Below are 27,567 nucleotides of genomic sequence, written 5' to 3' on the forward strand. Positions count from 1 at the left end.
TTCAACAAATATTTTGACGAAGTTGTTGGAGTTTAGATTTTTTTTTTTTTTTTTTTTTTTTTTGCAGCACATTGTTCCACAGGTTCTGGAGATGATTGACAATCCACACTATTTATATCGAATGACAATTCTGCGTGCAATCTGCCTCCTTGCCCCCGTTATGGGTTCAGAAATCACATGTTCAAAACTGCTGCCAGTGGTTGTCACTGCCTCAAAGGACAGAGTACCCAACGGTGCTGCAGCCCCTTTATCCCCATAGTTGATCAATCGGTGGTGAAGAAGACAATTCGTCCCACTTTGGTTGAGCTCAGTGAGGATCCAGATGTTGATGTCCGATTTTTTGCTACCCAGGCACTTCAAGCAATTGATCATGTTATGATGTCAAGCTAGCCAGGTTTCTTTTTGCACTAGTTGTTCAAGAGTAATGGTTAAGAGGAAAATACCATTTCTGCAGATCACAGTAGTTATATGTTCTTTGCTTGAGCTTCTGAGCGTGCTAGTACTATGTGCCTAACATGCGGGACCGTTTTGGCTACTGAAGTTGTATGATAATAAGCTTTCAGATTCCCCCTAAAGAAATATTATTCAAATACTACTAAAAGCAACTCGTAGCTACCCTGAGATGCTCTGTTGCCCACCCACCGTGATACCACAACTTATATGGCAGGTCAATTGATATACAATAATTGTTGAGATGTTGAGACATAAGGAAAATTAAGATATAAGAGCTGTACAAATAAAATCAGTCATGCAATTTATCCTCCCAGAAAGTTAGGGCTCACAACCAAAAACAAAAAATTAACCGCCAACACATTGTCATGACATTAAAGGACACACAATCAACACCACATCCACAAGGAGTTCACTACATCGTTTTGAAGGACTGATTACAAAAACCATAACATAAAACTTGAGGAAGCTAGGAATCCCGTAATATAAGATTAAAATTTTCCCGCATAATTTTTTTTTTCTTGTCTTTTTGGTTCTTCAAATCATGTTGAGTTGAGTCTGCTGCAACTTATCACTTAGCCATCATCACCTTGACAAACTCCTCATAATTTATCTGTCCATCACCATCAACATCAGCCTCGCGAATCATCTCATCCACTTCCTCATCAGTGAGCTTCTCCCCAAGATTTGTCATCACATGACGCAGCTCAGCAGCAGATATGAAACCATTCTGATCCTTGTCAAAAACTCTAAAAGCCTCTTTCAACTCCTCCTCAGAGTCGGTGTCTTTCATCTTCCTTGCCATGAGGTTTAAGAATTCAGGAAAATCGATGGTCCCATTACCATCAGCATCCACTTCATTGATCATGTCCTGGAGCTCAGCCTCGGTTGGGTTCTGGCCCAGTGACCTCATGACAGTCCCAAGCTCCTTGGTAGTGATACAACCTGCATACTAAAAGTATCAGAAATGCCTCATGCCAAAGGATCATGCTTGCCCAGATCTGGAGATGTTCGCTTATGAGAAAACAACATATGATGCTAAGTTTTTGGTATCACAAGTAGAAGAAACACAACTCTAACAGAGTTTGTGAATAGTATATGAAACACTGCCGTGATTTTGTATCCTTTGAGGAAAGTGAAAATGGTAAAACTTCTAGATTTGGCGCAATACTACTGACCAAGATGATTTACACACAACTACTGTAGAGCAGGAGCAATTACTTCTACTTGGAACATGAGCAATTACTTCAACTTGGAATAGTAAATACGCATATATAAACCGCAACCATTAAAAGCACCTACAGTTGAGCATGAGACTTTGAACCCCTTATTTAGGGTTTAGGGAAAGAACAAGCATGAGCACTTTGAACTACTTACAATAGTAAATAACCAAATATAATCCACAAGCATTCAAAAGCACCTCCAACTAGGCATGAGCACTTTGAACTACTTCAACTTGAAATAGTAAATAGCCATATATCAGACCCACAAGCATCTAAAGGCAGACAATAACCCAGTAGCTGCCTTTGTGTGAAAGGCAGAACAGAACCATATTAAGAAGACACAAATTATAAGAGCATCAACAATTTATAACAGCTTGAAAACAAGTACAACAACCGCTCATCCTACAATAAGCATAAACAGTAATAACATGATCCTTGAATCCTATATTTTCTTACTAGCACATCTACAGACATACACTAAACAGAAAAGAAAAAAAATAAAAAGTAGAACAGATGCACAAGTTGCATTACTATAAGGAAGAGTAATACTATATGCAGAAAAATAGATACAATTTTTTGAAAACCAAATTCTGTGTTAAAATCAGAATATTTATATTTCTTATGTTTCTTTTTATGTCCGCGGAAACAAAGAACCTGTCATATGCAAAAAGCAACATGATACGGAACCGCGTTTAATTTGAAAAAAAAATTGGTGGCTGTGTATTGTGGCATCAAAAATGATGCTACAAGGCAAGCGTGCCATTGTAATTTTTTTTTTTTTTCCCCCAAAAAATCGATTGTACTTGTTCGCTAAATTACTTTGACATTCACATGTTTCGCATAACAATCACATCATGTCGATCCGCAATCAATTACCAAATTGAACAAGTCAGTAACCCCAATGCCATTCAAACAAACAAAAGGAAGCCCCTCTTAAGAATTACTTCGCGCCAACCCCCCTGACTTATTTCCCGGAAAACGAAAATAGAACCTTTAAAAGGAAAGAACAGATCATATGTCGATTAACTGATGAATTTAGCTTTAAAAACGTAGAAAATTTATGTAATCAGGGACAAAATAAACCCAAGAAATAGATATAACGCAGGAATACATATAATCAGGGACAAGCAAAAGCAATAGACATAAATCTTAACAAAAAAAAGGAAAAAAAGGACATGAGGCTCAACATCAACTCAAATAGCCAGATCTGATAGGGACAAATGATCGAAAATGAGAAAAAGAAAGAGATCGAAGTCTAACCATCGCCGTCCTTGTCGAAGAGGCTGAAGGCTTCCTTGAACTCAGAGATCTGATCATCGGTGAGTTGATCGGCCATGGCTCCTCTAGAGAATCTGAAATTCCGGTTCAACTTTTTTCTCTTGAAAAAAAACACAAATTGAGAAAGAGAGCGATACTACTCTTTCTTCGGACAAACAAAACTACAATTCGGTTTCAAGCGTTTCGCTCACATATATATGAGATCAGGGCAACTCTCGTTTCGGTGGACCCTCACACATACAATCATCTCCTCGCCTCACTCTTCCAAGCTGTGCATCTTGTTTGTCCAAATGACTCTACTGTCCCTCTTGCTATTCCTCGGTTCATTTTTTTGTTTTAAGAAAATATTTCAAACAGTACCCGAACTTAGGCCAACTCTTAACTTCAGTACCCATATCACTTTGGTACCCCAAGTTTGAAACCCGACCCAAGAATGGTACATGCCGTCCATGACGGCGTTAACTAGCTAACCAAGTGGCATATTTTGAGGGGTAATTCGGTCCAACTCTTTTTTTTTTAATTTAATTAAAAAAAATTATGAGACCAATTCTTTGGTCTCACCAACAACACCTGTCCCTGACCCGGACACAGGCCGCGACCCGAGAAAGAAACCAGACTGGAGGGACGACGTCCGGCCACCCCACGACGGCGCACAGTCACCATTCCCTTCGTCTCTGCGTTGCCTACGTCCCCGTGCCTTTGGATCACTCATGCATTGAATGGAGAAGGAGCAACGATGACTAGAAGCTCCGAGACTTCTCCGGCGAGCTCTGCAATCCCCGGCGATTCCGACCACCATTTTGGCTACCTGTGATATGAAATCTCATCTCCTCGTCATGCCCAACAAGCCTGTGCAATTAGTTTTTGAATTTGATCGGGTTTTAATGACTTGGTTTCTGGGTTTGGTCTCGGGCAGCTGTGTTCTTGGACACCGGCGACATTTCCGGCTGTTCTCGACTCATTCCTGCCTAGTTTCTGGTTCGACTACTTCTCTGGATGAGGCCTGGCCCTGCGTGGGAATTAAACTCCGAAGATTTCTGGGTTGTGGTCATTGAGGCTCCTAGCAAGCGTTTACATTTGTATTTCATTTATCTCGAGTTTTGTGAACACTTGATGATGTAATATCCGACTCGAGTGATTGACTCTTTATTGACATTATGTTTTTGGTTATGTTGTTGCTCAGGTTAATTTGAAAAAGTTTCTACATAATTTCAGGCAATTGGTTAAGTTATCGCGTTTGGGATTCGATTTTCTTTATTCGAAATTCAGGGCGTGACATGATGTGGACTTGGTCCCGGTATACACACGTAGTGTGCCTTGTCTGGACTAGCGAGGCAGCGGACTATTTACTTGATCAAATGGACGCAACCTCCTAGTGGCAGGATGAAATGAAGTGTTGCCGAATTTATTTTCTCCACGGCAACATAGTAGGAAAGCTGTGCTATATGAAATTGTGCTTCTTCGTAATAGAGTAATCTTTCTGTTATGTCACCGCTTTGTTAAAGCAAATAGAGTAGCTAGTTGTGCACTCTTTGCTAATTAGTACTTGTTAGAATACATACGCGGGCTTGGTCCCGATATGCATACTCAGTGTGCCTTGTCTGGACTAGTGAGGCGGCGGACTGTTTACTTTGTCAAATAGACGCAACCTCTTAGTGGCAGGATGAAATGGAGTGTCGCCGAACTTATTTTCGTGCGACAACATAGTAGGAAAGCTATGCTATTTGAAATGATGTTTCTTCGTGATAGAGTAATCTTTCCGTTATGTCACTGCTTTGTTAAAGCAAATAGAGTAGCTAGTTGTGCACTTTTTGCTAATTGGTGCTTGTTAGAATACATAGATTTAGTGGGTGCTCCTGGTATTATTTCAGGACGTTCCCTTAATGCTTATTGTAATATGGGGTTCAGGTGTTACGTCCCCCCTTATATTCTGCAATTTCATTAATCAAGGCTTAAGGGCAGCCGCATCAGCCCCATTTCAAAAAAAAAAAAAAAAAAAAAAAAGACCAAAGTCTCTAAAGTAATTGGACCTGAAAAACTCATACTTAGGTCTTTTCTAGCTGAGGGTTGCAAAAAAAATTTCTATCCAACAAAATACAAGTCCATTTGACACTATTCATCTAAGTAGTAAGTTCTATAACCAAATTATCTCCAACTAATAAGTTGCAATTTTTAAAACTTAGAACATTTAATTATTTTCAAATCTATATTTTTCTTATTATATTATATTTACTATATAGTAGTTAAAATTAATATTTAGGACAAATTATTTTGTATTTCATGATGTAGATAAAAAATTATTCTATAATGTGATATGATTCGATAATAATTGCAGAATCGTACGTATCGTATCATCATGAATTAGTGAGATTTTTGATAAAAAAAATTTACTCACGTGGAAAAGCTCATCTTAAAACTATATTATTAGATTTTCAGATATGATTCTTGAGTGCCACGTGTTGCGTTATAAGTAAATCTCCAGATTCCAGACTGAACTTATCCACACATAGGACCCCTTAGCCTTATTTTCAAATTTCAATAAATGTTGTACAGAAACTGAAATTGAGAGAAATTTGCTGTGTATTCTCATTGATAACAGGGGCCTCTTTATATAGAGGATTACAATGCATAGAGTCTCAATCATACAAGGAAAGATAATCTCTAGATTCTTCTAATTAAACTCTATTACCACTAGGTCAAGTAACCTAGAGTTTGGGCCAAACACAAATTAGGGTTTACTTGAACACTCCCCCTTGTGTTGCCCAAACGCGGTGCTTCTCTCGTTGCCTTGTTAAAAACCTTGCCGAGTAACAAAAACCCAGTGGGACAAAAATAACCTCGGTCGAAGGGGAAAAAGAGCACAACACACCATTCACGTTTCGAGACGAACATGTAGACATCTCCCCCTAATGTCTGCGCCTCCCCCTGATGACTACGATCATGGGAGTTCAGATAATTTCCGCAAGCCAATTCTTGCCACATGTTTCTCGAACGTGGATTTGGGCAATGACTTAGTAAACAAGTCTGCCACATTGTCCTCAGATCGAACCTGGTTCACTTTGATCTTGAGGAGCTTCTGTTGTTGCTGATTGTAGAAGAATTTGGGCGATATATGCTTCGTATTGTCGCCTTTGATGTAGCTTTGCTTCATTTGTTCAATGCAAGCAGCATTATCCTCATAAATGCTTGTTGGCTCATCTGTGGTAGACTTCAAACCACAATTGCTTCGAACATGTGTAACTATGGATCGAAGCCATATACATTCACGAACTGCTTCGTGAAGAGCAATAATCTCTGCATGGTTCGAAGAAGTAGCGACTAAGGTCTATTTTGTAGACCTCCAAGATATCGCGGTCTTTCCCATGGTACTTGATGAGTCCGAATCTATCTTCTCTCTGTAGGGATAGAACAAGCCCGTATCGATCGTACCACTTAGGTATCGAAAGATATCTTTAACACCAGTCCAATGGCGTCGTGTAGGCGCAGAGCTATATCTAGCTAGCAAGTTCACAGCGAATGAGATATCCGGTCTTGTGCATTGTGCTAAGTACAATAATGCGCCTATTGCACTTAGGTAGGGCACTTCTGCCTCTAGCACTTCTTCATGGTCATCTTTTGGACGAAATTGATCCTTCCTTGGATCAAGACTACGGATGACCATTGGGGTGCTTGAAGGCTTAATCTTGTCAGTGTTGAAACGCCTAAGCATCTTTTGGGTATAAGCTGATTGATGAATCAGGATACCATCTCTACGGTGCTCAAGTTCTAAACCAAGACAAAACCATGTTTTCCCAAGATCTTTCATCTCAAACTCGGATTTCAAGTGTTCAGCGGTTTCCCTTAACTCTTTAAGGGTGCCAATTATGTTCATGTCATCGACATAAACCGCTACTATTGCAAATCCGGAACTTGTCCTTTTTATGAACACACATGGGCATAGTTCATTGTTGACATATCCCTTTCCAATCAAGTAGTCACTTAGACGGTTATACCACATCCGTCCGGATTGTTTCAATCCATATAGTGAGCGTTTCAATCTAATCGCAAACGCGCTCCATGGTTTAGAGCCACTTGATTTGGGTAACTGAATTCCGTCTGGAATCTTCATGTATATCTCTGTATCTAGATCCCCATATAGATACGCAGTAACCACATCCATAAGCTGCATGTTCAGTTTTTCAGAAACTACCAAACTGACAAGGTAGCGGAACGTTATGACGTCCATTACGGGAGAATAGGTCTCCTCGTAGTCGATTCCAGGGCGTTGTGAGAAACCTTGCGCCACAAGGCGAGCTTTGTACCTTACAATCTCGTTTTTCTCATTACGCTTTCTAACTAATACCCATTTGTGACCAACTGGTTTGGTGTTGGGCGGTATTGGCACAACTGGTCCGAATACCATTCTTTTCGCTAGAGAATCAAGTTCTGCCTTGATCGCATCTTTCCACTTTGGCCAATCATCTCTACGTTGGCATTCATCAACGGAGCGTGGTTCAATGTCATCGGTCTCAATAATCTCACGCGCCACTGAATACGCGAATACATCATCAATGATGATGGAGTTTCTTTCCCACGTCCCATGTACACTAGTGTAATTAACAGAGATCTCTACGTTCTCAGGGATAGGTTCTGACATTGAGGCGTCCCCCAATGATGTCTCTTGGACATAACCATAATCCGGAACATTCTCATGGGACGGATTTTGAGTATCGATGATCAAAGGATTTGTTTGTGCCTCATTCGCTCTCTTTCTAGGGCGAGTATCCTTCTAACCAATAGGTCTACCGCGCTTTCTTGCGGGACCTGCGGCCATAGATGCCACATCATTGCCATGTTGGGCAGTGGCGCCATCTCCTGGTGTCACAGGAGTGGCGTGGTGTCCAGTATTTGGGACATCGATCCTTGCAGGCACGTTTGCAGCAGGTATGTGTGATCTCGTCACTTTGGCAACATCAGAAAACGCATCCGGCAGAGTGTCTGCTACGTTCTGGAGTTCGATTATTCTTCGCACTTCAAGTTCGGACTGTGCGGTATGAGGATCGAGATGAGACATAGTGGGGACAGACCACGACAATTCCTGTCGTTCCTGTTGAACATCTATGTTCTTATCTCCCCCTAACGATAGGAAGACTGTCTCATCAAAGTGACAATCATCAAATCTAGCGGTAAAGAGATCGCCTGTCAAGGGTTCAAGGTAGCGGACGATCATTGGAGATTCATATCCAACATAAATGCCCATTCGTCGTTGTGGACCCATCTTAGTACGCTGTGGCGGCGTAATAGGCACATAAATGACACACCCAAAAATGATGGAATCTTTAACTCCATCAATCTAAAATTTGATTAATTGCAATTTCTATTGTTTGGTTGCATCTATTTAGAATTTGAAATGTGTAACAAATTAAGAAAGTTTAAAATAAATAAAAAGATAAAATAGAAAAAAGTCTTGTTTTGGAAATAAAAATTGAATACTGCAAAGGAATTTGTAAATGACACATATTTTGGTGGAAATTGAAGTGAGGAATTTAAATAACGAATTCATTCATTTTTTTCCACAGAGAAATTTAAAATTTCCAATCTGATAATGCCAAACGAGAGAATTGGCTTTTAGGAATTATGAAATCCTCACTTTTAATTAAATTCCATCATTTTTTCCTTCATCCAAACACACTCTTAATGTTTGTGATCGTTAGTGTGTTTTATGGCTTTTTCCTTATCCATATTTGTTGTTAGCTTGACAGTCATTAGATTGAGTCAGGCTGACATGGCGGACTCACATAGGTATCCAAGCAGATCCTAGCAATAGTTTTTCTAGCAGAGAAGCCGGATCCGTGGGGTACCGGTGTTGGAAGGAGTAGTCTCAACAATCTTACTAGGTCCCTCGCCAGCAACACTGGGAGCATGAACAATATTAGGTAAAGGCTGACATTGTAAATTCGATATCTTGAGAGTATGAAGATTTCTTTTGTAATTGGTAAGCGGCTGAAGTTAAAGTAGGGTGCGTCTCATTATTAGACCTGTGCAATATAAGAAATCAATCAAAAAGAGGGCAGACAGTGCATATTAAAATAACACGCAAACACTTCAGAAATAGGATGGTGGCCTGTGCACAATGGACTAATTTGAATCCCACCCATACATAGCAATTGCACAAGCTTAACGGCAATTTTGAATGGTTCTATCTTTACAAAGGAATGGTAATAAATACAGCATATATTCTTCAGAAAAGTTGGAAGGAAAAACTGGTCAAAACTGCAGGAAACAATGATATTTATAATCGCCTGTTGTGCTACGGAATTGCATGCAAAGTGCAAATACATCCAAATAAGCTTCAGCTCCATTTGTAGTCCTCGCACGCACCAGGAATACACTCTAACCATGGAGGTATATAAGTTTGCAAAGCATCGCCCATCTCTGCAGATTCTGCAAGCCAGCCTCGAAATACCCCAAACACCACCGCAAACCCTTGTCTCGAGGGAGGCAGCCGTACCATTCTTCGATCTTTTTAATGAATATTTTGTCCCAAGGAATAGATTCCAGAAGGTTGCACAACATTGGCATCAGGTAACAAACTTCTGACCAAGGGATCACTTCAAATATGATAGCTCCTTGGAAAAATGACTTAGCCTGATGTATCAATTTCCTTTCCATTTTCCTCATTAATATTTCTCCTCAACCTTCTTAGCCATATATCATAATCCATGAGATATGGTGTCCCACATAGACTATCAACATAATCAGAAAATGCTTTTAACACAGTTGAGGCATCGCCTAACTTCTGTTGAATTAGTCTCCTAGACCAAGAAGTCTCTCTCCACTGCAGTGCCCCTTCAACTGAATCAAGATCAGGTAAAACCCCACCACAGGAAATATAAAGCATATAAACAAGGCTCTCAGCATCTGAAGCTGAGCATAACTTTCCCTCCTGGAGAGCATAGGTTGAAGAGAAATGAAGGTTCATTGCAGGTCGGTCCCTATCTTCAAGAATAGCACGTCCCCACCCAATGAGGACAAAAAAGGGATGTCTTGCCGAAGACCTGACTTGTATCACATTCTCTGGCCTGATGTCTCCATGTCGAATTCCTGCAGAAGCAGCAGTTGAAAGTGCAGATAAGCAATCATGGCAACACCTAATAGCCTCTTCCGCACCAAATCTACCCTGATTGATCAAATCAGCTACTGTTTCACCAACTGGGCTTGTCACGAGGATTGAGGTGCCACACCAAGGGTGATCACAATTTCCGCCCGAGCTGGGTCTCTGACACTGACCAGGGTGAATAATCCTGCCAGATGCACTCAACTGGGGTAAATACTTGCTAGATAGACCTTTCTGTTTCATAATAGTCAATATTTTAGTCTGCCTCTGAACTTGATACCACATATTCATATCCTCCCATGCAGGCTCCAGCTGGGAAGGATGAGAGCCAACATATAGAAACACACTTTTCTGAGGATCTTCCACTGGAAATGCAATGTAATATGGCTGTTCGCTGCTAATCATAACTTCATTGATCTGGTAACCTTTTTGCCAGTTAGAATCCTCCAACCACAATACAGATCCTACTTCTAGCTTCATTAACTGTTCAGACTCAATTTTGATGGAATCATCCTGAACTTCAACAATTTCAGGGGAAACCGTACGCTGCTGAAACCGAAATAGACCATTCCCATTCACCTCAGTATCCCCCAACTGCCTCTCAGCTCTTCTTGTTTGGAGACGAGAACCATGATCTGCAGCTAAATCCTCTATTGAGTGCTTGGGAAATCCAGCAAATTGCGTGATACAGTGGAAGGTAGCAAAAAGTATCTGTAAAGCACCAATATCTCCCCAGTTGGCATTTCCAAGCTTGTTCCAAATCCTGTCAATTGAAGAGACTGCAACCGTAGAATGATTTTCAATCCATTCAGCAGCACATTCATAAACATTATCAACATCAAACTCCAACTTATTTACATCTCCTTCAACCTTTACAACCCCACCATACTGAGAATCAACTAGAAGAACAAAAACAGAGTTTGAAGTCTGACAGTATTTCATTCGGCTCAAGCTTCTTGATATTAGTACTCGGAGAGCATAGAAAAGGGCCTCACCAATAACAGAGAGTGAAGGCTGCCCATCACCATTTACAACAAAGCCTCCAATATCAGGCCTTAAAAGAGCCAACTCAAGAATATGATCCCACTTCCCATGCGGATGTCTAGGGTTTGTAAGTAATATACCAGTAGCACAAAGACCTCCAAGCCGACCCTCAGCAACTGCATTCTCAGCTTGATAGAATTTTAAGTTTTCATTGTACAAACAAGCAACAGAGAAAGGCATGGGCTCATCCGGACTCCAGAATGCTTCCCACAAGCCCTTAACACTGGCATGTAAAAAATCTTCAATGGCAAGATAAGCAGTTGCTTCCACAGCACCAGAAGTTGAAGCATGAACAGCACTGGGCATCCTAATCAACTGCTGAAATGAAATCCCTTCTAGTGCATACTCAAACTTTTGAAGCTCTATCAACTCAAAAGGCTCATTAAAGGCAGGTTTCTTTAATGCTGATTTATTAGATACAGATTCAAACCACTGTTCAAGGTTTGCAGTGAGTCTGTCACTGTCTACAAACCTATAAAGAAATTCCTTGCGTTTACGAGGCCTACTCCCTGATGATACAGTAGACCTCTTTGTCCCAGACCCTATTGATTCCTGGTCCGGAGACCCACCTGCTAAAGACAGTGCAATAATGTTGATCAGCAACTGGGAAGCAATGGAAACTCAGAAGATTATACATATAATAGGGATAAACATAAGCAATGGAAACTCCAACGGCAATCATAGTTACCAATAACTGATCCCCACAAAGTGAGCTTTGTTTAAGGAAATTTTAAAACTTCAATTTTTGGCTCCAACTTTGTTGGACAAACGTTACAGACGAAGCCACTTGTAAAGTGATGGCAGATTCACTGCCAAACAAGGGGAAAACACACACACACACACACACACACTACAAATATATATATATATATAAAGTGGCTGCAGGGGATTTATTCACAAAAGAAGCGAAAACTCTGGTCTAACAACACCGAGGAGAATTTCGCACTGCATAAATAAATTTAAAGAAAAAAAAAAGGGAATTTCAGTGATAGCTTCAGTCTGTCAGACAAAGAACAATGAATAATGATACATTTTTTTGGTACAATGGAGGCAGAACGCCCAGAAAAAACAACAAAGAACACTAACTAGCCAACTCTGGCCAATTCTAAATTTCCTAGGCCTTGGAACATCAATATCATCTAATAATGCCTCAGTCACCAAAGCACTATATTCCCTTCCCTGTGAATAATAAATAATGATACTTTGATGATGAAGAGCTGCAATTAAACTATTTGAACCATAAAGTTGGACCAAGGATGTGTTGTTCTTTTATTTTGTTGTTTATCATCCTATCCAACATATCTAATGCATCCTCTCTTGTTTATGATGCCTTGTGGCTGTTCCTCTTATAATGGAGTGCTACCTGTCCTTTTCTTGTTGGCTTGCCACAGTGTCCAACCGGTATTTAATTCAAATTCCATGAAAATTTGAAGCCCAAAATTCAACGAAAAGTAATACCTTTCTTAACTAAGCTAGTTCTCCCCCTAATGCATTATAGCTTACAGCCTCCATCAGCTATGCATCTAAGAATGCGCTACAGCCACTACTATTTACTGCATAAATGCGGTTCAAACAAAGTGGAAAGAATCAGGTGTCATATTTTTTTTCATGCACAGGGTCATTTCGATCGAGTTTTGTTTAGGAAAACTAAAAAGAATATCAATATGTTTAATTAAAACCGACGGTATGATAAAGAAGACCCAATAATTGCTCAGAAAACACCAACCCAAATGATCACACATGAAAAATGAGATTTCAGGAGAAAAACTTGTCATTTCATTTCTGACATTGAATCTTCAACTCATTATGCTATCAAAACAGTAATTTTCACTTGGGAATATTACATAAATCAACCTTAATTTCACTTCCTTTTGAGGAAACTGTTTTAAATTTCGTTGAATTTTATTAATTTTGCGTCTTGAAATCGTGCTACCATTGAAAGCCTATAAATGACGAGCAAAGAAAAAGAGAGAGGAGTGAATTTGATAAGTAGAAGAGAAGGCTGACCTTCCATTGCGGTTAGGGCTACAGGTGGTTTGGTGATGAAGCAAGGATCATTGAGCGACCATGTCAACGGCAACTCCTTGGGCACCAGGCAGCAGGTAGGTAGGTGGGTATCCCAAAACCAACAGATTTGGGATCGGTTTAAGCTATGCGTTTTTGGCTCCTTCTGCCCTGCCACCCAACTCTCTCGGATTATTCGAACCAGAGCATTTATGCCCAAACCCGCACTAATATACATCCTCCTTTTTATTTTCCCTTTTTTTTTCTTTTTTTTTTTATCTTTCATTTTTTACGAAAAGTCGCAAAATTATCACCAAATTATGACATGTTGAACCAAGTTTTTGGCAATTATTCATGGCATTCATTTTTGTCTCCAAGCTACAGGTACTGTGACTTTCGGTCATTAATTGATGGAGTCGAACTTATTTTTTATTTACTTATAAAGTAATAAAAATTTCATTTAATTCTAAAGTCAGATCGGCACATACAAATAACTCACATATATATACTTGTATCCTTATTCAGTGATCAAGGTAAGGGAAAGAAGGTATCATCCACTAGTACATTTCTACTCAGTTTTCAAGAGCTTACACAACTTTGAAAATTCAATGGACATGAAGAAAATTATCTTAAATCTCCGTTTGTCAATGTACTCAATTATGGTACTCTAAGAGATTCATTTACTTGGTGTAAAAATAACAAGAGTTTTTCTATTTTGACCTCTAAATTTACTCACTTGACCTCTTATGCTTTTTACACCTCCTATCAAATTTTCAAATACTAGATTTACTCATTAAACCTCACTAAAGGTTCTCAAATAACCTCATTTATAAAATTTGCAAACTGTTGTAGAGAAACAGAAATTGAGAGGAATTTGCTGTGTGTTCTCATTGATAACAGGGACCTCTTTATATAGAGGATTACAATGCATAGAGTCTGAATCATACAAGGAAAGATAATCTCTAGATTCTTCTAATTAAACCTTATTACCACTAGGTCAAGTAACCTAGAGTTTGGGCCAAACACAAATTAGGGTTTACTTGAACACTCCCCCTTGTGTTGCCCAAACGCGGTGCTTCTCTCGTTGCCTCGTTAAAAACCTTGTCGAGTAACAAAAACCCAATGGGACAAAAATAACCTCGGTCGAAGGGGAAAAAGAGCACAACACACCCTTCACGTTTCGAGACGAACATGTAGACATCTCCCCCTGATGTCTGCGCCTCCCCCTGATGACTACGATCATGGGAGTTCAGATAATTTCCGCAAGCCAATTCTTGCCACATGTTTCTCGAACGTGGATTTGGGCAATGACTTAGTAAACAAGTCTGCCACATTGTCCTCAGATCGAACCTGGTTCACTTTGATCTTGAGGAGCTTCTGTTGTTGCTGATTGTAGAAGAATTTGGGCGATATATGCTTGGTATTGTCGCCTTTGATGTAGTTTTGCTTCATTTGTTCAATGCAAGCAGCATTATCCTCATAAATGCTTGTTGGCTCATCTGTGGTAGACTTCAAACCACAATTGCTTTGAACATGTGTAACTATGGATCGAAGCCATATACATTCACGAACTGCTTCGTGAAGAGCAATAATCTCTGCATGATTAGAAGAAGTAGCGACTAAGGTCTGTTTTGTAGACCTCCAAGATATCGCGGTCTTTCCCATGGTGAAAACATAACCAGTTTGGGAGTGACCTTTGTGTGGGTCAGAGAGGTACCCAGCATCAGCAAAGCCTGCCAAAACACTTATATCGTTTTGCGATGGGGAGAGGGAGCGCAGTCCTCCATGTGTGGCGTCCCTGGCACTTGATGGGTCCGAATCCATCTTCTCTCTGTAGGGATAGAACAAGCCCATATCGATCGTACTACTTAGGTATCGAAAGATATCTTTAACACCAGTCCAATGGCGTCGTGTAGGCGCAGAGCTATATCTAGCTAGCAAGTTCACAGCGAATGAGATATCTGGTCTTGTGCATTGTGCTAAGTACAATAATGCGCCTATTGCACTTAGGTAGGGCACTTCTGCCTCTAGCACTTCTTCATCGTCATCTTTTGGACAAAATTGATCCTTCCTTGGATCAAGACTACGGACGACCATTGGGGTGCTTGAAGGCTTAATCTTGTCAGTGTTGAAACGCCTAAGCATCTTTTGGGTATAAGCTAATTGATGAATCAGGATACCATCTCTACGGTGCTCAAATTCTAAACCGAGGCAAAACCTTGTTTTCCCAAGATCTTTCATCTCAAACTCGGATTTCAAGTGTTCAGCGGTTTCCCTTAACTCTTTAAGGGTGCCAATTATGTTCATGTCATCGACATAAACCGCTACTATTGCAAATCCGGAACTTGTCCTTTTTATGAACACACATGGGCATAATTCATTGTTGACATATCCCTTTCCAATCAAGTAGTCACTTAGACGGTTATACCACATCCGTCCGGATTGTTTCAATCCATATAGTGAGCGTTTCAATCTAATCGCAAACACGCTCCGTGGTTTAGAGCCACTTGATTTGGGTAACTGAATTCCGTCTGGAATCTTCATGTATATCTCTGTATCTAGATCCCCATATAGATACGCAGTAACCACATCCATAAGTTGCATGTTCAGTTTTTCGGAAACTACCAAACTGACAAGGTATCGGAACGTTATGACGTCCATTACAGGAAAATAGGTCTCCTCGTAGTCGATTCCAGGGCGTTGTGAGAAACCTTGCGCCACAAGGCGAGCTTTGTACCTTACAATCTCGTTTTTCTCATTACGCTTTCTAACGAATACCCATTTGTGACCAAATGGTTTGGTGTTGGGCGGTATTGGCACAACTTTCTTTTCGCTAGAGAATCAAGTTCTGCCTGGATCGCATCTTTCAACTTTGGCCAATCAGCTCTACGTTGGCATTCATCAACGGAGCGTGGTTCGATGTCATCGGTCTCAATAATCTCACGCGCCACTGAATACGCGAATACATCATCAATGATGATGATAATGGAGTTTCTTTCCCACGTCTCATGTACACTAGTGTAATTAACAGAGATCTCTACGTTCTCAGGGATAGGTTCTGACATTGAGGTGTCCCCCAATGATGTCTCTTGGACATAACCATAATCCGGAACATTCTCATGGGACGGATTTTGAGTATCGATGATCAAAGGATTTGTTTGTGCCTCATTCGCTCTCTTTCTAGGGCGAGTATCCTTCGAACCAATCGGTCTACCGCGCTTTCTTGCGGGACTTGCGGCCATAGATGCCACATCATTGCCATGTTGGGCAATGGCGCCATCTCCTGGTGTCACAGGAGAGGCGTGATGTCCAGTATTTGGGACATTGATCCTTGCAGGCACGTTTGCAGCAGGTATGTGTGATCTAGTCACTTTGGCAACATCAGAAAACGCATCAGGCAGAGTGTCTGCTACGTTCTGGAGCTCGATTATTCTTCGCACTTCAAGTTCGGACTGTGCGGTACGGGGATCGAGATGAGACATAGTGGGGACAGACCACGACAATTCTTGTCTTTCCTGTTGAACATATGTGTTCTTATCTCCCCCTAACGATGGGAAGACTGTCTCATCAAAGTGACAATCCGCAAATCTAGCGGTAAAGAGATCGCCTGTCAAGGGTTCAAGGTAGCGGACGATCGTTGGATATTCATATCCAACATAAATGCTCATTCGTCGTTGTGGACCCATCTTAGTACGATGTGGTGGCGTAATAGGCACATAAATGGCACACCCAAAAATGCGTAAGTGCGAGATATCAGGCTCGTACCCAGTCACTAGCTGTAACGCAGAATAAGATTGGGTTGTAGTGGGTCGTAGACGAATTAGCGTCGCCGCATGCAATATTGCATATCCCCAAGCAGAAACAGGGAGATTGGTGCGCATAACCAATGTCCGAGCTATCATATGTAGTCGTTTGAGAGCGGCTTCTACGAGACCATTTTGGGTATGAACATGGGGAACTGGATGCTCTACATCAATCCCCAGTGACATGTAATAGTCATCGAACGTTTTCGATGTAAACTCCCCAGCATTATCAAGTCGAATTGACTTAATAGGATGGTCAGGGTAGTGAGCCCGTAGACGGATAATCTGGGCGAGGAGTTTAGCATAAGCAGCATTTCGAGTGGACAACAGCGTGACATGTGACCAGCGTGTCGACGCATCAACCAATACCATAAAGTATTTAAAAGGTCTGCATGATGGTTGAATTGGTCCACAGATATCCCCTTGGATTCTCTGTAAGAACTGAATGAGTATTTTGGGATCCTTTGCGTAGGACGGTCTCGGTCCTAATTTCCCGAATGAACAGGCTTTGCAAAAAGAGCGAGGGGCCTTAGAAGCAACCAATGAGGATTTTGGTTGGGCCTGAGCGTCTGTAGCGCTATTAGAAGCAAAATGTGTGACTACATCTCCCATCATGGTGGTGGAGCCATGAGAATTTCTGTTTATGGCGTCATGGCCATTGGGAGGAACAACCATGGCGTCATGCTCATGGTTGGCGCCATTGATGGCGTCATCACATGGGACTTGGGCGGCCCTATGGCGCCCCAAGACGGCTGCAGCGCCAGATGCTGCAATTGTTGCGGTCTTGCTAAGTCCAGGAATCAATTTTCGATTCTTGCTTCTTCTCACTCTGAAGAATGGATGTCCGTGTGAAGTCTTTAGTATACGGAGCATCATATCATGACCAGGATGTCCTAGTCGGTCATGCCAAAGCCAATATGTGTCTAAATCCAAGAGATCTTCTCTTATGACATTATTGGATTCAATAGGTCGAATTGTAGTGACATAAAGTCCACTAGATTGACACATAAGCTTCTCTAAGATGCGCTTTCTTCCGCAATCATTAGAGGTAATGCAAAGGAATTCTATTCCGTTCTCACTATGCGTTTCCACATGGAATCCGTTGGCTCTAATATCTTTAAAGCTCAATAAGGTTCGATTTGCCTTAGGAGCGTAGAGAGCTTCAGTGACTTTAATCAATGTGCCATTGGGCAAAAGGAATTGGGCCATTCCATGTCCTTGAACTAAACCTGATGGCCCAGCCATCGTAGTCACAGATGAATATGTAGGCAACATCTCCAAGAATAATTGCCTATGTCGTAGAATGGTGTGCGTAGTCGCACTATCCACAAGACATTGAAGTTCATCCATTCCTAAAAGAAAAACTCGTAATTAAAAAAAGGAGTCATAAAGAAAAGTACTCAACTTTTATTAATAAGCCAAACGGAATTACATCATCGTTTCTTTAACCAAAGAAAATCTAATCCAATAAACTAGTTAATGCAAAACAATGGTAGTCGTCTAACTCCTTTAATTTCGGTAATTCCAATGTAAATGTGACCAGGTGAGTAGAGAGATGTCGGTGGAGCGAGGCTCACTTAAGTACCACTTATCTCAAAACCTTCCTAGACATCACACTTTCATTGAGTACGCCTACTTTGAAGAAAGACTAATAGCATTGGCATCTACTACAAAAATAATATGGCAATTGCCTACATCTCTTGGAAATAAAAAGTCTTAATCAAAATCGCCAGTTTCTGGGTCTTGATCCTTGTAGTCTTCCACCCTTAGATCGAGATCTCCATCTTGATCTTCTTGTTCCATGTAATTTGCCTCCCTTGCTTCACGATACATCTTGTATGCGTTTGCAACGTTCTGGGATGCAGTACACTTCTTTGCCCAATGTCCACTCGATCCACATTTGAGACAAGCATCATTATGGTCAGGTTCCCTTGATCGAGGCTCTCTGGGAGCGTTGTGAGGACGGTTATTGCCTTTGGTGGCGTTACCACCATAATCGGAGGCTTGACCTCTCTCTCTCTTCACACGTTTACCTCCACAGTTCCGTGTACGCCTATCTTGGCGGTTTCCTTCCTCTTTAGGGCGAGAATATGAACCAGAACGTCCACAAATATCCCTATTATTAGGGTTTCACTCCTTGCGTCCTCCCTTGGAGGTGCGACTATAATTAGACTCCGGATTTGACTTGGTTCCCACGGGTCTAGAGTTATAGTTCTTCACAAGTATGTTGTCGTGCTTTTCAGCTACGTTCAAGGCACCAATTAGCTCATGAAATCTTGTGATGCGTCTAGCATTGACATCAATCCGATAGTTTTTGGCTATCATCAATGCAGAGACGGGGAAGGTGGAGAGAGTCTTCTCGATCAACATCGTATCAGTGATTTTCTGTCCACAGAATTCCATCATGGACTTGATACGAAGTGCTTCTGAATTGTAGTCAAGTACAGACTTGAAATCACAGAAGCGGAGGCTATGCCATCTCACTTCTAAGTCTGGAAGCAGGGAATCACGGAAGTTGCCAAAACGCTGCTCGAGTTCTACCCATAGTTTTCTTGGGTCTTCCTCATTGAGGTACTCATTTTGGAGCGTGTCATTCATGTGCCTTGTCATGAGAATAATGGCTTTAGCTTCATTCGCCTCTCTCGTAGCTCTATTTGCTTCAAAAGCAGCAGCTTGTTGAGGAGTAAGCACGTCCTGACTTGGCTCTTGGATCGTACTCAGGATCCCATCAGCCTTAAGATGCTGGCGCACATCACGGACCCACTTGTGGTATCCTGCGCCTGTTGTCTCTAATGGGAGCGAAGCTCAACTTGTTCAGGTTACTCATCCTGAAAAACAACAAGAAAATAGGGTTAGTTTCGGAGTTAAGAAGGCTACCACGAAAAACTATAAAATTTCTGAGCGTAGTCGCTTCCAAGAAATTAGGGATTTTCTGAGCGTAGTCGCTTCCAAGAAAATCTGATTCCAAAAGGGGTTTTGGATTAGATCGAAACGACGATGTATGTGGTCGATCGTTTTCTTCTCAACAAACTCTAAGTTTGGAGGACTCTACAAGCTCCAAGCTTGGAGTGAGCACGAACCCCCACAGTTCGGCTATTGGTCTCCCCTATGAAGAAGAAAGGGGGGTAGAAGAAGGGATGTTGGAAGTCCCCGAGAAAAAGAAGAAGAAATTGAAAAACTTCAAAAAACGGGAACTTTTAGAAAAGATTTACCTTGAAAAGTGGTCAGAAATTCTTGATCGGAAAAGTTACTGTAGATGACCGGAAAAAGTCGCCGGAAAAGTCACCGGAAAGTGGTCGGAAAAAGGTTGACCGGAGGGTTGACTGATGTTGACCGAGGTGCTGACGTGGCGACCGATTGCTGATGTGGCGCTCTGGTGCTGACGTGGCAGGCTGACTGTGTGCTGACTGGATGCTGACGTGGCTGATGACGCAAGGCTGACGTCAGTGGGCTTCAGGCTGCTGGGCTTCTGACTTTGGGCCAAGATCCAGTTGTGCTTCTGGGCCTAGGGTTTTTCTTTCCCTTTGGGCCGAAGCTTTGGGCTGCTGGGCTGGGTTAACTGAGGCAGGCAGCGGTTCGGTGGCGCTCTGGTGCTGACGTGGCAGGCTGACTGTGTGCTGACTGGATGCTGACATGGCTGATGACGCAAGGCTGACGTCAGTGGGCTTCAGGCTGCTGGGCTTCTGGGCTTCTGACTTTGGGCCGAGATCCAGTTGTGCTTCTGGGCCTAGGGTTTTTCTTTCCCTTTGGGCCGAAGCTTTGGGCTGCTGGGCTGGGTTAACTGAGGCAGGCAGCGGTTCAGTGGTGCAGTCTCTTCAGGCGGTCGGTTCGGGTAGTTCTAGGCCGGTTCCGGTGATGAGGTTTCCGGTTCCCGGAATCTGGGGACGAGATGCAGCTTGGGACAAAAGGTGGCCTTGAGGGGTGGACGAGAAGATTGCAAACCAGGCTGGAGATCTTCGGATTCTTCTAGGGAGGCCGGTTTGGACACTTCCGGTGGCCGGTTCAGGTTGATTCCGGCCGGTTCTGGGGTCGGGGCCGCCGGTTCTGGATTCCTGGAGTTGAGATCTTCAAAGTGGGCGGTGGTGGTTTCTGGGATTTAAAGGCTACGAATTTAGGGTTTCAGGGTTAGGGCTTCGTGCTGATAACGTGTTGTAGAGAAACTGAAATTGAGAGGAATTTGCTGTGTGTTCTCATTGATAACAGGGGCCTCTTTGTATAGAGGATTACAATGCATAGAGTCTGAATCATACAAGGAAAGATAATCTCTAGATTCTTCTAATTAAACCCTATTACCACTAGGTCAAGTAACCTAGAGTTTGGGCCAAACACAAATTAGGGTTTACTAGGTTACTTGAACACAAACAAGTTATTATTTTTAAAATAAAAAACTTAGTTATTTTTAGTCTAGGTACCTCGTGTGTTTTTTAGTCTACAAGATAATAATTTATAATAGAATGAGGTCAAATGAGCAGATTTGGAGGTCTCAATAGCAACACTCAAATAACAAATATCTTGTAGACTAAAAAACACACAAAGTACCTAGATTAGGTCGAAACCCACTAGCTTCCCCAAACAGAGGTCGGGAGTTATTGGAAGAAAAAATCTTCCAATATACCACCCCTTTTTATTTTCCTTTTTGTTTTGCATTTTTTTTCCTCCCATTTTTACGAAAATTCCCAAATAATCACCAAATTATGACTCGTTGGACTGGAAATTCTTCTAGACACCGGCGGTGCAAGTAACCTAGCACTTCTATAATTGTTTCTTTTTGCTCAGTAAAATAGGAATAATTTTTTAATGTACCAACTCAACAATTGAAATATTAATATTTGAAGTTTAAATGTCGTACTTAACCACTAATTGCTACTATTATGTTTTTTTATTTTTCATTACGCTCCCGTATAGATAAAATTCTAGCACCAGCAGTGTCCAAGTGATTGTTGTGATTGCGATCGGTTTGTAATTGCGTCCGATGATATAGGTGGTGGCAGGCAGCGCGGTGGTGTGATTCGATTAAAGCGATCCAATTTTTCTTTTAGTTCCGAGTTGATGGTGGATTGCGTTGATGACATTGGCTGGGGCTTTGGCATAGCTATATTTGTAGGGAGGATATCAGGCGGTTTCAACGGCAATGATAGTGTGACAACGACAGGTGACTAGTGTCTGATTTTTGACAATGGGATTTTGTCATCGACCTGTGTTAAACCTGGGCCTAAGCTAGGCCATTTCCTTGTTGGTCCTTGGGCTGGATTCTTTTTGGGCTCTAGGGCTATTTCTTAGGGTTAGATATTTTTTCTTCCAATAACTCCCTACCTTTGTTTGAGGAAGGTAGTAGATTTCGGCCTAATCTAGGCACTTCGTGTGTTTTTTGGTCTACAAATTATGAGTTATTTTTACACCAAGTTAATGAATCTCCTGAAGCACCACAACTAAGTGCATTGACAAAGGGAGATTCAATGTAGTTTTGTCCGTTGAATTTTTTTGTAGTTGTGTAGGCTCTTGAAAACTGAGCAAAAATGTACTAGTGGATGATACCCTTTTTCCCTTACCTACTTGACCACTGAATTAGGGTACAAGCCTATGTGGATTATTTGTGTGTGTCATTCTGACTTTGAAATTAAATGAAATCTCTGTTACTTTGTGAGTAAATAAACAATAACTTTGACTCCATCAATTAATGACCTAAAGTCACCGTACCTTTAGCTTGAAGACAAAAATGAATGCTATAAATAATTGCCAAAAACTTAGTCCAACAAGGGGGAGAATTCAGAGCATCGACGTGCACTTACACCAACATAAATGGACAGTTAGATAACATTAAATACATTTTTTAGTTATTAAAAAAAGGTTGGTGTTGCCTCTGAAAATCACCTCGGCCAGGAAAGCCGAGAGATCAAGGAACATATGTCCTTCTCAATGAATTGATTGCGGGGCGTGCCAACACACGGCCAGAAGGCCAAGTGTGCAATTGTAGATGTAGTTCTGACTTATCAAGCAATTGTTGGCAGAGGAAGGAACTTATTCTCGGCCAATAGTCCGCTGCCTTTGGATCAAGGACTTGATGGCTGAAGGTCGGGTGAATTGGGTGTGGTTGTGAGAGTATGAGTGAATACGAATTGTCTGGTCACAGGGCTTAGGTCAATTGGATCCAAGTAATAACACATAACAGTAAAAGTGAACTCGTAACGAATGATATTCTCAAGATTGATAGTTATTATGCGACTACGAACAGTAAATAACATGATCAAAGCATAAAGTAAATAGAAAGCAAAACAAAGATAACAATAACGAAACAGAAATCTGGAATGGCTGAAAATCATTAACTATTGTTTGAAAGAAAACAACTTAAAATCGATACTAGGCTACAAGGAAAGTAAAGTAACTGAAATTGTAACTAGCAGAGCAAACTCGACGAAGTCGTGTTAGTTCAGTGGTTAGAGCACCCACTACCTATGTACGAAGTCATGGGTTCGAGTCATCATGGGGGCAGGAGTGAAACCTTTTGATCCTCTTTTTGAAAAAAAAAAAAAAAAAAAAAAAAAAAAAACTAGCAGAGCAAACTAACTAAGGAAATAGACGGAAATTCTACCTAAGCAAAAGGTAAAACGTAAACAAGAAAAGCTTGATGGCTTGAGTTTCTGGAGTTGTGTGTGTTGTCTTCTGTCGATGCTTCTATTTATATTGGCTGCTCTGTGACTTGAACTAATCTCTTGAACAAAAATTGCTTGCTTCAATCTTATTAGGACTCATAATGCATGTTAATTAATTGATACACATGATGTATATCAAGGTCTCACGTCATCAGCTAGTATGTATGACTTATCAATGTTAATCATGCAATTAGTTTAGCGTTGTACCATGCACAGTCATGCAATAGAATCCTGGGGAAATGATCACTTACCCAATTTTAGCTTAAAATGGCCCACTTACCCAAACATTCTAAGAGATTGCTCACTTACCCAAACACTCTAAGAGATTATTTCCCTAATACCTAATTAAGTATTTTTTAATTCATTTTTATTTATTTTTGGGACAATTTTGCCCTCTCCTTAGAGAAATAAGTCATTGGAGACCTTGCTTGACTCCGGTGGCGGACTCCGGCGACCGGATTCCGGCGTCTGAATTTATTGCCCCCTAATAATACCCAGTAACCATATTATTGCCGCCCAGTAATCATATTATTGCCGCCCAGTAATCATATTATTGCCGCCCAGTAATCATATTATTGCCCCCCAATACTCATATTATTGCCTCCCAATAATCATATTATTGCCTCCAATAATCATATTATTGCCTCCAATAATCATATTATTGCCTCCAATAATCATATTATTGCCCTCCAGTGAATTGCATAAACTCCCAAAACCAAAATGAATACACTACATGCACAATTGATCAATTTATATGCATATTATTGCCCCCCAATACTCATATTATTGCCTCCCAATAATCATATTATTGCCTCCAATAATCTTATTATTGCCCCGCAATAGACATGTATAACTACTCAATAAAACTTTTTTTTTCATTCTTCTTTCTTCTTTCCTTTCATCATTGCTAACACAAAAGCAAATCACCTCCCTGGTCTCATGCCCCAACCACGTTCCTCAAGAACAACAATTCTCAAAGCACAAGTCCTCCCACAATTAATATCACCGACACATAAAATAAAATAAAAAACTCCTCGTGCCCCGTGAAACGACATCGTCAAATCCTTTTTTCTTCCAAATCAAAAACCTAAAATTTCAGAGTCATGGACTGAGAGACAGAGAGAGAGAAACAGAGAACCCAATCCTTTCATGGCTCTCTCCTCGTCTTCGTCGTCACCGTCCAAGGGCATAGTGGTAACTGTCCCGGTACTAGTCCTCTCGGCCTCGGTCGCCGCAGTCTTCTTCTTCTTCCTCCTGTCCTCTATCTCGTCCTGCTCCTGAGGCGGTGGCCGTATCGCCGTCACCGGCGTTCCGAGTCAGTCCGGCGGAAGAGATGTGGCTGCGGCGACCGGAAGGTGGGAGAGCGACGAGACGATACGGTCGTCGAAGGAGGATGTGGAGTGGGTGAAGGATCAGATCCAAGTGAATGGGCTGCATATGCAGGATAACGTGTTGCAGAAGGGAATTAACCCTAGGACTCGGGCTCAACAGCTTCAGGATCTCTTACAGTATGTATACTCTCTTTCTGATAATCTCTCTGTGTTTCGATGGGGATGTTCCTCGCCGAAAAGAGATGAGAGAGAGGGAGAGAGAGAGATAGAGGAGAGAGAGTGAACCTGTAATTTTTTAATTAATTGAAGGTTGAAATTGTCATTTAACACTAAATTGGGTAAATGAGGTTAAAAAACTCTTAGTGGAGTAAGCGGAAAGAAATTTGGTAAGTGGTCACGGCCCCCATGATTACATTAATTGGTTTGGAGGGTTTGACACAACAACCTAGCAGCTTGTTTAATCAAATGAAAACTTATCTTGAAGTCCCACTTCATAAGCTGCTTTCCTTACTCGTTGCAAACACTACCTGTGCATTACCACTTTTAATGAACACTTATCTTCCAAATCAAGATAATTGTCATCAATTAAAAATTACCCATAATTATCTCAATCTCTTCATTCATTAAACGGCCACGATATGATCGATAAGCCGATATGCTAATATTGGGTATAAACAGTTGGTTATAAATATCAACGACTGAGATCATCTAATTAGTGCTAAGTTTTTCGTGAAAAAAAAAAGTGCTAGGTTACTTGCATCACCAGTGCATAGAAGAATTTCCATATATTTATGTTTAATTAAGGGGAGTGAAATTTACATTCCCCTTTTTGTAAACCACACTCCCATTTGTTCTTTTGTCCATTAAATTTCTCAAATTACCCCTGCCATCTTCATATATTTTCCTTGCCACTCGTTGCGTTTGTGAAACAACTAGATCGGAGCTCCTCTATTTTTAATCATTTTCTCTTTCTTCCCCGTATCATCTTCAATCCTTTATAATTACCAAACTCTTAACAGATCCAAATCCATGAAGCAATCCTTTATAATTACCGAACTCTCAACATATTCAAATCCATGAAGCAAACCAATTAACCAAATCCCAACTTGATTTCTTATTTAAAATCTTTATGGGTTTAACACTATGTCAAATGAGTGAGTACAGAATTTAAGCAAATTGTTTCTCAATATGGAGACTTGATATGGAATCTTCTAATATCAAGGCTTCGTCGAGAGGCCTGGGCGCAATGAAATTGGGGACCGAATCGTTTGGGTTTGAGCAATGGATCGAGATTGTGAGGGAGATGAAGCTGTGATTGATGTGGCGGTTGTGATCGAGGGAAGTGAGAGAGAGTTGGAGGTGATAGCGTTGTTTGGGCCCAGAATCAGCTTAAACAAAAAGGAACAAAAGAAAGAGTACTCGAGTACATTGATGAGCTATGGAGAGCTGCCAAGTCGATCCAATGAAGAGTCGATTATTGACTGCAATAGCATTTTTCAGGCATGCCGAACATTACCTTCATCATCGGAGATAAGCCTTTTGTTCTTATTCTACAACAGTGCGTTCTGAAAACTGGCCAAGGCTCTCTGCATCAGTGGGTTTACAGCTTTGGATATACCCCCTCCAACAGGTCCTCTCTAGATTAAATGAGGGGCATATTTGGAATATCAAATAAAGGGTGCGTGGTTTACAAAAAGGAGAGTGTAAATTTCACTCCCCTTAATTAGTTTGAATACTTAACATATTGGGTTAGTGGGCTGAAATCTCTGTTTTAACCAAAAGAGGCTGGACTATGGAGGATTATAGGTTAATAAATGAGTAAGAAGCTAGACTATCGGGGAATGAATGTTAATAAATGAGTAAGATTTTGTCTAATAACAATGTTAATTGTCTATTAATTCCAATCCTAAAACCTCACGTAAAGTCCACAGTAGGCGCATGTATTAGGTCCACAGTAGGCATGTAAAAGAAAAATAAATTGAGGAAAATGAAGACGTTGACTGCCAAAAAAAATTGGAACATGCATGGAGAACAAAAGTACAAAATCTCAAGTTTGAAATATACCCTTCCCAGAAATCAAAAAAAAAAAAAAAAGTTTGAAATATATCGGCATAAATTATTTTATAAATTATTTTGGGTGCGGCTATTGCCACCCTAGTGACCCTACCATTTTCTTAGTTCACTCTACAGACATTTGAATTATTGAAAGAGTATATTACTCAACTGCAAAATAACTAATAAGTACACTAATTTTCTAAAATACAAATCTGTAGGGAAAACGAAATACATAACTAATTAATTACATGCAAAGACTACTTAATTTCTCATTGGATAACATCAATCTTCATCTTCTCCACCCAAATTAAAATTTATTACTATTTTTTTATCTTTTTGTTGCCTCCTCAACATTAATTCGTTATTCAGTTCACAAAACTGTTAGTGTTAATTTTATCAAAATCTTTACAATACCCTCTGTGAACACTGAAAGTAAAAATTTAAAACACGAAAAAAAAAATTATTCTCTTCTTCATTGCTCATAGTTGGTAACTTACTAATCTTTTGACATTGATTGAAATAGACGAACATTGAAACTGAAAGATAAAATAAAAAAATGGAAGTAAATCAGATTATGATTTCATTAGGAAACTTTAATATATTTTAGTTTTTTTATCGGTATAAATTAAATGA

The 27,567-nt window shown here is 40.7% G+C and overlaps 2 protein-coding genes across 3 annotated transcripts; both read right to left on the reverse strand.

Moving 5' to 3' along the window:
* Positions 1 to 729: 729 nt before the first annotated feature.
* On the reverse strand, positions 730 to 3,129 carry LOC133720060 (calmodulin-7). Its single transcript, XM_062146251.1, has 2 exons — positions 2,934 to 3,129; positions 730 to 1,395 (listed from the first exon to the last, which is right to left on the reverse strand). Exons 1-2 carry the CDS (start codon positions 3,007 to 3,009, stop codon positions 1,022 to 1,024), a joined length of 450 nt encoding a protein of 149 aa, XP_062002235.1. The 5' UTR covers positions 3,010 to 3,129; the 3' UTR covers positions 730 to 1,021.
* Positions 3,130 to 9,034: 5,905 nt separating this feature from the next.
* On the reverse strand, positions 9,035 to 13,306 carry LOC133720867 (uncharacterized). 2 transcript variants are annotated; one of them, XM_062147343.1, is made up of 2 exons: positions 13,099 to 13,306; positions 9,035 to 11,660 (listed from the first exon to the last, which is right to left on the reverse strand). In XM_062147343.1, exons 1-2 carry the CDS (start codon positions 13,103 to 13,105, stop codon positions 9,574 to 9,576), a joined length of 2,094 nt encoding a protein of 697 aa, XP_062003327.1. In that variant the 5' UTR covers positions 13,106 to 13,306; the 3' UTR covers positions 9,035 to 9,573. The 2 variants fall into 2 exon arrangements, with proteins under 2 accessions (XP_062003327.1, XP_062003326.1); XM_062147342.1 differs by having other exon boundaries at positions 9,035 to 11,663.
* Between the last annotated feature and the right edge of the window lie 14,261 nt (positions 13,307 to 27,567).

Source organism: Rosa rugosa, chromosome 7, assembly GCF_958449725.1.
Source record: "Rosa rugosa chromosome 7, drRosRugo1.1, whole genome shotgun sequence".
Classification (NCBI taxonomy): domain Eukaryota; kingdom Viridiplantae; phylum Streptophyta; class Magnoliopsida; order Rosales; family Rosaceae; genus Rosa; species Rosa rugosa.